The 12,500-nt window shown below is 42.9% G+C and overlaps 1 protein-coding gene across 1 annotated transcript in view; it reads right to left on the minus strand.

Annotated features, from left to right (window-relative positions):
• LOC143285769 (uncharacterized) overlaps positions 1–12,500 on the minus strand; it is a 26,816-nt gene that overhangs the window by 854 nt on the left and 13,462 nt on the right. Inside the window, exons 6-12 of the mRNA XM_076593187.1 lie at positions 10,981–11,033; positions 10,491–10,557; positions 7,065–7,157; positions 5,636–5,713; positions 4,428–4,486; positions 3,301–3,410; positions 1–1,787 (exon numbers count right to left, since the gene is read on the minus strand). The exon at positions 1–1,787 is cut by the window's left edge and continues 854 nt beyond it. Coding sequence (XP_076449302.1) covers positions 1,516–1,787; positions 3,301–3,410; positions 4,428–4,486; positions 5,636–5,713; positions 7,065–7,157; positions 10,491–10,557; positions 10,981–11,033 — 732 coding nt within the window. The 3' untranslated portion in view covers positions 1–1,515. The remainder of the gene's footprint in view (positions 1,788–3,300; positions 3,411–4,427; positions 4,487–5,635; positions 5,714–7,064; positions 7,158–10,490; positions 10,558–10,980; positions 11,034–12,500) is intronic.

Genomic DNA, 12,500 nt, shown 5'->3' on the forward strand with positions numbered 1-12,500 from the left:
ACAAAAACACAAGTGTTCACATTGGTGTAGCCATGACCTTCCCCTCATCCCCACTTCTCAAAGCACCGCACCCCCCCCCCCTCACCTCCCCGCACAACACAGGGACAGCAGACACGTACACTCGATATGATAAGGTAATATTGTCACTAACAAAGCAGAATGGAATACATATCCATAGAAATTTGTCATCCATTGCATGCGACAAATCAAATCGGATTTTAATTCCGCATTTCTGCAGAAAAAAAATGTAGGCATAAATTAAATAACCCTAAACGATTTCTTTCCCAAACTATTCACAATGAAATATAACTGAACACCCAAAATAGGATACCTCAAACCTTTAAATTTCTAATTGTATGCGATAAAATAAACTGAACACCATGATACTAACACACAAAGAGCACCCTGTACTTGATGTTTTGAATTAGACTAAACAACACAGTGATTCTCTTTCGCCACTGATTGGCAAAATGACGTAATGATGTGGATTTTCTTTCCAGATAAGCAAATAAACTTGACAAGTGTCTTTAAGAAACATCAAACAGTAAATCAATATAAGGCTTTCAAAAGATTACCCAACACATGCACCAAAAATGTGGCAAAAAACTGCCAATATACAACTGAAAACCACTTACATAGAGACACAGAGAGATCGCCACTGTATCATGTGAATCAGGTCCGTTTAAACTCACGTCTCACACATACTCGGACCACTACACATTTCTTATGTAAAAACAACAGGCACAAAATGCATCATCAGTAACAGTACCTTCACTTTTCTGTCGGAAAAGATAACACGAAACAGCAAATAAAAACAACTGCGACTACCATCCCCAAAACAAACACAATATAACATGAAAAACAACCAACCATAGCAAGTAAAACAGCTGCGATTACCACACTTAAGAAACAAATCACGCATAGAAAAGAAAGCCTCAGCAGTGCACTATTCAAAACAGCAGGATTGGGAAGTACTAGCGATCTCAGCAGCGCTCCGTTCGCTTAGCGTGAAAAATCTTCCTGAATTAGCATAGACTTAGCGTAGACTTAGGAAGGAAAATCCTGAACGTCGACCAAAGCTACAAAGATCGCACGTGCAACACAGCCCAGGGGTGGGTTGTATGAGCGAAGTCAGCAGTGCTAATTTTGCTTAGCGTTCATAATTTTCCTAACTCAACGGTAATCCCATGGACTTTGGGACATTTTCAACACCCGACAAACTTAGCACTGCAAAGATCGCTCATGCAACATAGCCCAGGGGTGGGTTGTATGAGCCAACTTAGCGGCCGCTAATTTTGGTTAAGGTTCAGAGTTTTCCTAACTCAACTGTAATTCAATAAACATAGGAACATTCTTAACGATAAGGAAACTCAGCGCTGCAAAGATCGATCATACAACACAGCCCAGGTGATCAACAAGACAAGACGTAAAACCAAACACCGCTCCACTGGTTCTCAACGCAGGCACGACTTCCTCCTCGTCCTCCTTCCCCCACCCCTACCTCCCCCTCCCTCCTCACAACTCCTCGTGCACACGGCGGTGGAGGGTGGCCTTGGCGGTGTACTCCGTCCTCGCTCCCTTCTTGTGGGGCAGCTTGCCCTTCCCCGCCTTCTTCTCCTCCTCCTCCATCTTCTTCCTCCTCTCCTCCTCCTCCCTCCGCTTCCTCTCCTTCTCCTCCTTCTTTCGCCGCGCCTCCTTGAACTTCCAGCTCTCCTCCGGCAGGGTGGTGAAGAAGTGCAGGATGTTGCGTTTCCGTTTCAGCAGGTCCTCTTGCTTCTGCACCATGTCTGCGGAGAAGGAATCAACAAGGGTTGTGACAATGACCCGACGCCGTGGCGGTGTGGCTGGCGACTGGGTGTGGAGGGTGGGGATACCATTACAGGCAAACAAAACAACAACAACAAAAAAAGGGGGAGGGGGGTAGCTATTCTGTAGTCTTTTATGGTCATCGGGGCAAGAAATTCATACCCACTGACTCCAGGGCTCGACACAGGAAGGCAGGACCCAATCTTCTCCTTCTGCCTTCCCCAATCGAAGTCAGATACCCATTCACACATCGGGTGGAGTTAGGACAATCGGAGTGAAATGCCTTTCCCAAGTACACAACACCATGTAGAAACTGGGCCTCGAACCTTGATTACTGGTGAACTCTGGATCAGAAGTCAAACGCCTAACTGGCTGCCACGACACTTCAAAGAGGTAAATTCTGTTTTGTGATTTTCTGACCTGTGATCGACGCCTTCCGAGAGTTGAGGGTGCTATGGGCTCAAAAGACTGGGACCACACATTCGAACGCCATCCACGTCAAGGAAGGAGAGTTGCTGAAAGTTTCCTGACAAACACTTCAGGTGCCTGTATTTCTCAGCCCCGAAAGCAAGCGCAGAGTACAGCCCCCCCCTTGTCACGCAGTCTCCAACCCAAACAGATTCATACAGCAATGTTGCCACCCTCCTCCACCGTCATTCATCATCAGCTATAGAACATTAATCCCCCCCATCTGTTCTCTTTCATGACCTGGTCTCTTGGTGACCTCAGTTTTCGATACTCGCCCCTTCCCCTTTCATACTTTCCGTGACAGTCTGTCAAAGATTTATTTTATAAAAACTGCAGCAGAGGTGACCAAAGAAAATTTTCTTGCTCAAAATCGGATTGCAGTAACTTACTGTTATAACTATAGTTATTATTATTATTCTTGTCTTCGGTGTCGGCAGATTCATACAGACTTGCAGGGACGTGGTGGCGGACTCGGCAAACAGTAGCGCACTAAGCAAACACACGGACTAAACTTAACCCATGGGCTGGACTGGTGTTGACGGGTTTGCCTGTCAGTGAAGGGGTGTCATCTCAGCTGACCATTCTTTCTTTGCATTTTGGCCTCTAGGGATTTGCACTGCCTTTGTCTTTGTCCAGCAAACTTGACTGCACTCCTTAAAATCTCCCCCCCAAAATACAAATTACTCTTCAAATTCATGTGACACTGCATGGTCTCATTTGTATTGTATTGTATTGTATTGCATTGCTCTGTTGTCACAATATATTTCTCTGTGTGAAATTCAGGCCAACACTCTACTAAATCACCCTCCATTTCCACCAAGCTTCATAAGACAAGAGGTCAGTGACCGTCAAACAAAATGAAAGCATGCAGTTAGAGAAAGTGTCTGCAAACACGAACTAAACCAAGTTGGGGGGTGAAACAACAAAGAAACACGGCAAGAAGTGAGTGGGTGTTACAGTGAAGGGGGAGTGTGTGTGTGTGTGGGGGGGGGGGAGGTGGGAGGAAGGAAGGGAGCATGGGTCTACCTTCATGTTCGTCCAGCTTCCTGGCAATGTCGTCCATCTGGGTCTCCACGATTTCCTGACTGCCCGTCTCCCGCATCTTCTCCAGCAGGAAAATGTAGTAGTCCGCGAACCTGTTGGTACGGTGCCATGCACGATGATCATGATGATAACACAGCAATAACGATGACGATAATGATGGTGGTGATAATGGTGATGATGATTACATTAACATTAATAATAACAGCAAGGAGAAGAAGAAGATGATGATGATGATGAACAACAACAACAAAAGCAAAAGTACTATTGCTACTACTACTACTGCTGCTACTACTGCTACTTCATGGCGCATCGGCAGAGCTCTTGGCGTTAAGAAAAACAACAACCAAAAAACAACGCTTGTTTTACTCCACTTTCCTTTTGTCACACTAACCCCCCCCCCCCCCCCCCGCCACCCTCCCCCCCCCCACACACACACACTCACTCACGCATGGACTCACACACGCACGCTCCCTTCCAAAACCTCACACACACACACACACACACACACAGAGCTGCACCCTCACCCTTTCGATCTGAACAACAGGACAGCTAACTAACTGATGAGTTATTTATATAAACGGGTTTTGAAGATTTAAACGATATCACTATAACAAACGGTAGAGGTAAGGTGAGCAAATGTAAGTACGTATGTAATCAAGGACATAGCAAATACTCAGATTTTATCAAAAACGACAAATGCAATAACTATAACTGTCATTACAAATATAATGCTTGTTCGGTTTTCTAATGTTTCAGTCTCAGTGACATGCGGTTTTCTTACTTAAAAGACATTAGTTTCATCAATCAAGATATTGCGATGCATGTGCTAATGAATGAATGGTCGTGTTCTTCTTCTTCTTCTTCGTTCGTGGACTGCAACTCCCGCGTTCACTCGTATGTACACGAGCGGGCTTTTTACGTGCATGGCCGTTTTTACCCCGCCATGTAGGCAGCCATACTCCGTTTTCGGGGGTAACGGTCGTGTTCTAAAAGTGATCCCCGTTGTGTATGGTTACAGTTACGTGGACTGGAGCCAAAAGACAAATTTTCAGAAAGTTAACAGACAATAAGTAGTGTCGTATGTGATGCTGACTGAGCTCTGAACTCACTCCTGTTGGTGACGTTGAAGGTGGGTCTTTTCGATCATCAGACGGCTGGCTAACCTGCCCTGCAGACACACAGACATACAGACAGGTATACCATTCAGTGCCTGCCCTGCAGACACACAGACACACAGACAGGTATACCATTCAGTGCCTGCCCTGCAGACACACAGACACACAGACAGGTATACCACTCAGTGCCTGCCCTGCAGACACACAGCACAGACACACAGACAGGTATACCATTCAGTGCCTGCCCTGGAGACACACACAGACACAGACACACAGACAGGTATACCATTCACTGCCTGCCCTGCAGACACACAGCACAGACACACAGACAGGTATACCACTCACTGCCTGCCCTGCAGACACACAGACACACAGACAGGTATATCATTCAGTGCCTAGCCCTGCAGACACACAGACACACAGACAGGTATATCATTCAGTGCCTGCCCTGCAGACACACAGCACAGACACACAGACAGGTATACCACTCACTGCCTGCCCTGCAGACACACAGACACACAGACAGGTATATCATTCAGTGCCTGCCCTGCAGACACGCAGACACACAGACAGTTATACTACTCAGTACAAGTTTATAGCGCAAGGCCCGTCCTCACTGACGTTATGTACACACACAGACAGTCGTAGAGATTATACACGCAAAGAATGGTCTTTGTACAGTACTTATGATATCACATTGGTCTATGTACGGTACTTACGACTTACGACGTCACAGTGATCTATGTACAGTACTTATGATGTCACGGTGGTCTATGTTCAGTACATACGAGTTACGACGTCATAGTGGTCTATGTACAGTACTTATGATGTCACAGTGGTCTGTGTACAGTACTTACGACTTACGACGTCATAGTGGTCTATGTACAGTACTTATGATGTCACAGTGGTCTATGTACAGTACATACAACTTACGACGTCATAGTGGTCTATGTACAGTACTTATGATGTCACAGTGGTCTATGTACGGTACTTGCGACTTACGACGTCACAGTGATCTATGTACAGTACTTATGATGTCACAGTGGTCTATGTACAGTACATACGACTTACGACGTCATAGTGGTCTATGTACAGTACTTATGATGTCACAGTGGTCTATGTACGGTACTTGCGACTTACGACGTCACAGTGATCTATGTACAGTACTTATGATGTCACAGTGGTCTGTGTACGGTACTTACGATATCATCTTTGTTGCCAGATAGAACGCCGTCTGCATTCTCCACGATCAAACTGTCGTATGGTGACAATCGCCCCGACTGCAAGGAATAAGCGAACATGTGAATGAACCAAAAAAATAAATAGATGAGGGGAAAAACGACTGAATGACTGACTTTTTAAATGATAAAGACTGAGTATCAGTATCAGTATCAGTTGCTCAAGGAGGCGTCACTGCGTTCGGACAAATCCATATACGCTACACCACATCTGCCAAGCAGATGCCTGACCAGCAGCGTAACCCAACGCGCTTAGTCAGGCCTTGAGAAAAAAAAAATATATATATAAGCGTACATACATAAATAAATAAATAATAATTATGATGAAAAAAAAATAGTAGTAATGAAAATAATGATAAAATAATAATAATAATAAATAAATAATTAAATAAATAAGACAACAATGATAAAGACTGAAAGGAGTATGATTCAAATGTTTACACAATCAAACGTAATGTTGGCCGAAGTAGCATCACAGATGAGTTCAATTAAAAGAACGGATTCACATTGTGCAGTAGCACATCTGTTGAACCCCTCTTAATTCTGAACCACACTGTACAACGGGCTGTATCCGAGTATCAAAGATTCTAAAGAGAATATCGATAAAATTGTAGTTCAATAGATATATAGTTTCTTCTAATTTGGAACAATGCATTCTTTACTCTGGTTGAAAGATCCCTTGTGCAGCTAGAGAGAGAGAACAAGAACAAGAACAAGAACAAGAACAAAACTTTAATCTCAAGGCCTCCGGCTCCAAGAAGGAGGTCAAAAGTAGAGAGAGAGAGAGAGAGAGAGAGAGAGAGAGAGAGAGAGAGGGACACAGAGAGAGACAGACAGACAGAAAGACATAGACAGACAGACAGACAGACAGACAGACACACACACACACACACACACACACACACACACACACATACACACACACACACACACACTGATGTAATGATGTCGCTTTACATTTCATAACTGTGTTGGTATCACATGTGTAGGTTTATTTGCTATTTGCGCTTGCATTTTATTTCGATAGAATTTCATGTGTTTTACATATAATGGGTCTATTTCTTTTTCATCCTTTACCGACCCCCACTTCCCCCATTTTCTTGCCTTTTTTTGTATTTTCTTTTCTAACGGCAGGATGTATGAAAGCTGTATAAGCTTATTCATTTATCCTCAATAAAGATCATTTGACTTGACTTCACACACACACACACACACGCGCGTGCGCAAACACACAAACACGCACGCACACACACACACACACACACACACACACACACACACTCACAGACGGACAGACAGACAGACAGGACACACACACACACACACACGCGCGCGCGCGCGCGCGCGCGCGCACACACACACACACACACACACACAGAGTTGTGACACATACGATTGGCTTTAAGCTCCCGTCATGGTTACGGTTCAAACCCGTCTGTTCATTGATGAAGGTGGTCTGCATGTAAATGGAGATGTGCCCTCCAAACTGCACAGTGAAACAAACACATGACAACAATGTAGATGTGCCCTCCAAACTACACAGTAAAACAAACACATGACAACGAACTAGATGTGCCCTCCAAACTGCACAGTAAAACAAACACATGACAACGAACTAGATGTGTCCTCCAAACTACACAGTAAAACAAACACATGACAGCGAACTAGATGTGTCCTCCAAACTTCACAGTGAAACAAACACATGACAACGAACTAGATGTGTCCTCCAAACTGCACAGTAAAACAAACACATGACAACGAACTAGATGTGCCCTCCAAACTGCACAGTAAAACAAACACATGACAATGAACTAGATGTGTCCTCCAAACTGCACAGTAAAACAAACACATGACAATGAACTAGATGTGCCCTCCAAACTGCACAGCCAGACAAACACATGGCAACGAACTAGATGTGCCCTCCAAACCACACAGTGAAACAAACACATGACAATGAACTAGATGTGCCCTCCAAACTGCACAGTAAAACAAACACATGACAATGAACTAGATGTGCCCTCCAAACTGCACAGTAAAACAAACACATGACAATTAACTAGATGTGCCCTCCAAACTACACAGTAAAACAAACACATGACAATGAACTAGATGTGCCCTCCAAACTACACAGTAAAACAAACACATGACAACGAACTAGATGTGCCCTCCAAACTGCACAGTGAAACAATCACATGACAACAAACTAGATGTGCCCTCCAAACTACACAGTGAAACAAACACATGACAACGAACTAGATGTGTCCTCCAAACTACACAGTGAAACAATCACATGACAATGAACTAGATGTGCCCTCCAAACTGCACAGTGAAACAAACACATGACAATGAACTAGATGTGCCCTCCAAACTGCACAGTAAAACAAACACATGACAGCGAACTAGATGTGCCCTCCAAACTACACAGTAAAACAAACACATGACAATTAACTAGATGTGCCCTCCAAACTGCACAGCCAGACAAACACATGGCAACGAACTAGATGTGCCCTCCAAACCACACAGTGAAAGAATTACATGACAATGAACTAGATGTGCCCTCCAAACTGCACAGTAAAACAAACACATGACAATGAACTAGATGTGCCCTCCAAACTACACAGTAAAACAAACACATGACAACAAACTAGATGTGTCCTCCAAACTACACAGTAAAACAAACACATGACAACGAACTAGATGTGTCCTCCAAACTACACAGTAAAACAAACACATGACAACGAACTAGATGTGCCCTCCAAACTGCACAGTAAAACAAACACATGACAACGAACTAGATGTGCCCTCCAAACTGCACAGTAAAACAAACACATGACAACGAACTAGATGTGCCCTCCAAACTTCACAGTAAAACAAATACATGACAATGAACTAGATGTGCCCTCTAAACTGCAATGCTAAACGGTTTCAGTTTCTGTTTCAGTAGCTCAAGGAGGCGTCACTGCGTTCGGTCAAATCCATATACGCTACACCACATCTGCCAAGCAGATGCCTGACCAGCAGCGTAACCCAACGCGCTTAGTCAGGCCTTGAGAAAAAAGAAAAGAAAAAAGAGGGTAAATAAATAATAGATAAATACATTAAAAAAACACAAAAACAACTACTACCACTACTAATGATATGTATAAGGCGCAAAAACGTGATGAAGTCAACTATAAGCGTACATAAATAAATAGATAAATAATTATAATATAAAAAAGTAGTAGTAGTAATAATAATAATAATACTGATAATAACAAACACATGGCAACGGACTAGATGTGTGCTCCAAACTGCAAAGCTAAACAAACACATGACAATGAACTAGATGTGTTTCCAAACTGCACAGTGAAGCAAACACATGACAATGAACTAGATGTGTTTCCAAACTGCACAGTGAAGCAAACACATGACAATGCGCTCTCATTTCCGCCAAGAGAACACCTACCAAACTAATCACGTTTATCAACATTACATGTTTCCTGCAAAACAGGATCGACCAGTAAGGCAAACAGAATTAACACAGTTTCTGTTAAAAAGTTGATATACATTGATCATGTGTTTGAAGAGAAATGTTCAGAACTGAAATTAACTGATCATAAAACCATATCAATATCTGGCAAAGGAGACTAAGATAAAACAAACTAAATAAATATTTACGAAAAAGAAAGAATCTTCTACCCGCCCCTCCCCCCCCCAAAAAAAAAACCAAAAAAAAACCCCAAACAAACAACCCCCCCCCAAAAAAAAACAACAAAAAAAACAAAACAAAAAAACCCAAACAAACAACAACAGCAACAACAAAAACGACAAACAACAACCAAATACAAATAAACCATGGATCTGGTTATTTAACTGCTTGTCAAAAACGAATGAAGAATGTGACTGAAAAGTTAAACAAATTATTCACGACTGTGGTCAAAATCTGTATATACGACTCTTCACATATTCATCATTCTGAAGTGTTCCGTGTTTTTCAAAATTTATTAACCAATGGATTTTTCTTTCTTTTTGTGGCTTCAACTATCTGAACTTCATTGGATACACGCGATCAACAAAAAGTTGCTTATGCTTACACAATGACGGGCGCAATAGCCGAATGGTTAAAGCGTTGGACTGTCAATCTGAGGGTCCCGGGTTCGAATTACGGTGACGGCGCCTGGTGGGTAAAGGGTGGAAATTTTCACGATCTCCCAGGTCAACATATGTGCAGACCTGCTAGTGCCTGAACCCCCTTCGTGTGTATATGCAAGCAGAAGATCAAACACGCACGTTAAAGATCCTGTAATCCATGTCAGCGTTCGGTGGGTTATGGAAACAAGAACATACCCAGCATGCACACCCCCGAAAACGGAGTATGGCTGCCTACATGGCGGGGTAAAAACGGTCATACACGTAAAAGCCCACCCATGTGCATATGAGTGAACGCAGAAGAAGAAGAAGAAGCTTACACAATATTTATTGGTCAAGTAAGTGACAATCAACGCCCTATACGCACGTGGGGCTCTTTCTGTTCCCATCCCCATGTACGATCTGAAGCATGCTTCATGTATTAATTCAACTAAGGTCGGGGTTTGGATTTTAAAGGAGGAAGGGTGCTTGCGATGAAAACACAGAACGCACAATCACGATCCAACAAAAAAAGAGAAAGAAACACGCACACAAATGTTCTAGCACACGCAGAGACACACGCGCGAAGACGCACGTTCACACACACACACACACACACACACACACATACACACACGCACGCACACACACGCACGCACGCACACACACACGCAGCGTGCTCTCACAGACACAGATCAAAACAGAAACGTACTCTCTTAGGAATCTGCTTCTCTCCCACTTTGTACCAGAAAACTGCAGGCACGTCCTTCGACTTGAATCTGCAAAAAAATTATGTCAGTGTCATATTATTAGTGACACAGATTACAGACACACACACACACACACACACACACACACACACACACACACACACACACACACACACACACACACATACAGAGACAGAGGCACACAGGCAAGAAAGAAACACACAAAGGCAAGCACACAGATATGCAGGGGATATGCTGCGATGTTGCGGATAATGAATCAGTCTGTACGCTTTGACACTCTTTGGATCTCAAACTGAAAAATTTAAAATGAAAGTTCATGGACATAAATACCCTGAAAAAATGTAAAAAAAAACAAACCCCAAAACACAACAACAACAACAACTACCTCCCCCCCCGCACCCCGCACCCCCACCCACACACACACACAACTACTTCGGACACACATGAACACATACAGCTTGTTTTACTTACTCTGAGTCTCTCAGTTCTTTTTGCTTGTCTACGTTCAACTTGCAAATCAAAATCTGAAACATCAAACAACATATCCGCGTCACAAAAGTGGAAAAAAAAACAAAAACAAAAACTCAGAGGACTCGAACATTTTGATGTACATCGGCCTTGGGCCTTCGGATGAGACGATAAACCGAGGTCCCGTGTGCAGCATGCACTTAGCGCACGTAAGAGAACCCACGGCAACAAAAGGGTTGTTCCTGGCAAAATTCTATAGAAAAATCCACTTCGATAGGAAAAACAAATATAAAAAACTGCACGCAGGAAAAAAAATACAAAAAAAAAAGGAAAAAGAAAAAAAGGGTAGCGCTGTAGTGTGGCGACGCGCTCTCCCTGAGGAGAGCAGCCCGAATTTCACATAAAGAAATCTGTTGTGACAAAAAAAAAAGAGAAATACAAATACAAACAAAGGCAGCATGTGGAGGGTATTTAAATGGGTGGGGCTGGGGAGTAGGGTAGTCATTGACAACATGTTGGGATTTGGATTCACCTTGAAAAAAAATCAAACCAATACTGTTATTGCCACCAAATAATATCGTAGAATAAGGTATATACATCATTATTACTCCATATGGCGCCTGTATTCATGGTATTCGCTTCGATTCGTATATGAATGATGACACATCACACACGAACGATTTTGCCAGACTCTGTTGTGCATGGGTGTATAGAAACAAGAAACATCAAATGACTGTTAATCTTAATCAAGAAGACATTCTGATGATTAAAAAAGAGATACTTGTTTTCTTTTGCTCATTGAATGGAAAACATATCTGGACACACTGTGCATGTGGTGGGTATTTACTGCCTGGACCAGCACAACACGTGCAAAGGAGTTGTGACAAAGTTCTTTAGAAATGTCGTTCTTATGTCTGAGAACATGGGGCAGTCAAAAAAAAAAAAAAAAAAAAAAAAAAAAAAAGAAAGAAAAAGAAAAAAAAAGAAAATGGCTTTTGTCTTCAGTTGCTGACATACAAAAAGTGCAGTTTCCATCTTGAACATACTTACTGTACCTGTGTAAATTCCGATCAAGTGGGAGTACATAAAACCGTATCCGCGACACCGCAACTCTAAAACAGTACGTATCCATATTATTGACATAATTATTTTTCTCTTTGAAAAATCGTTTTAAATGACCTGTAAATTCCGTACTTGTCGCGGTCTCTTTGTGTACACAGACCATTCCTGGATAAACATTGAACAAACTCACTGAGAGAGAGAGAGAGAGAGAGAGAGAGAGACAGAGACAGAGACAGAGAGAGAGGGTGTGTGTATAGGGGTGTGGGGGACCATGAGTTCACATGTATGCGCCATTCGATTTTACGAATGTGACTTTTGCGCTGTGTATGTGTTTGCACGAGCGCGTGCGTGCGTGTGGTGTGTGTGTGTGTGTGTGTGTGTGTGTGTGTGTGTGTGTGTGTGTGTGTGTGTGTGTGTGTGTGTGTGTGTGTGTGTGTGTGTGTGTGTGTGTGTGTGTGTGT

The sequence above is a fragment of the Babylonia areolata genome, chromosome 9 (assembly GCF_041734735.1).
Source record: "Babylonia areolata isolate BAREFJ2019XMU chromosome 9, ASM4173473v1, whole genome shotgun sequence".
Lineage (NCBI taxonomy): Eukaryota > Metazoa > Mollusca > Gastropoda > Neogastropoda > Buccinidae > Babylonia > Babylonia areolata.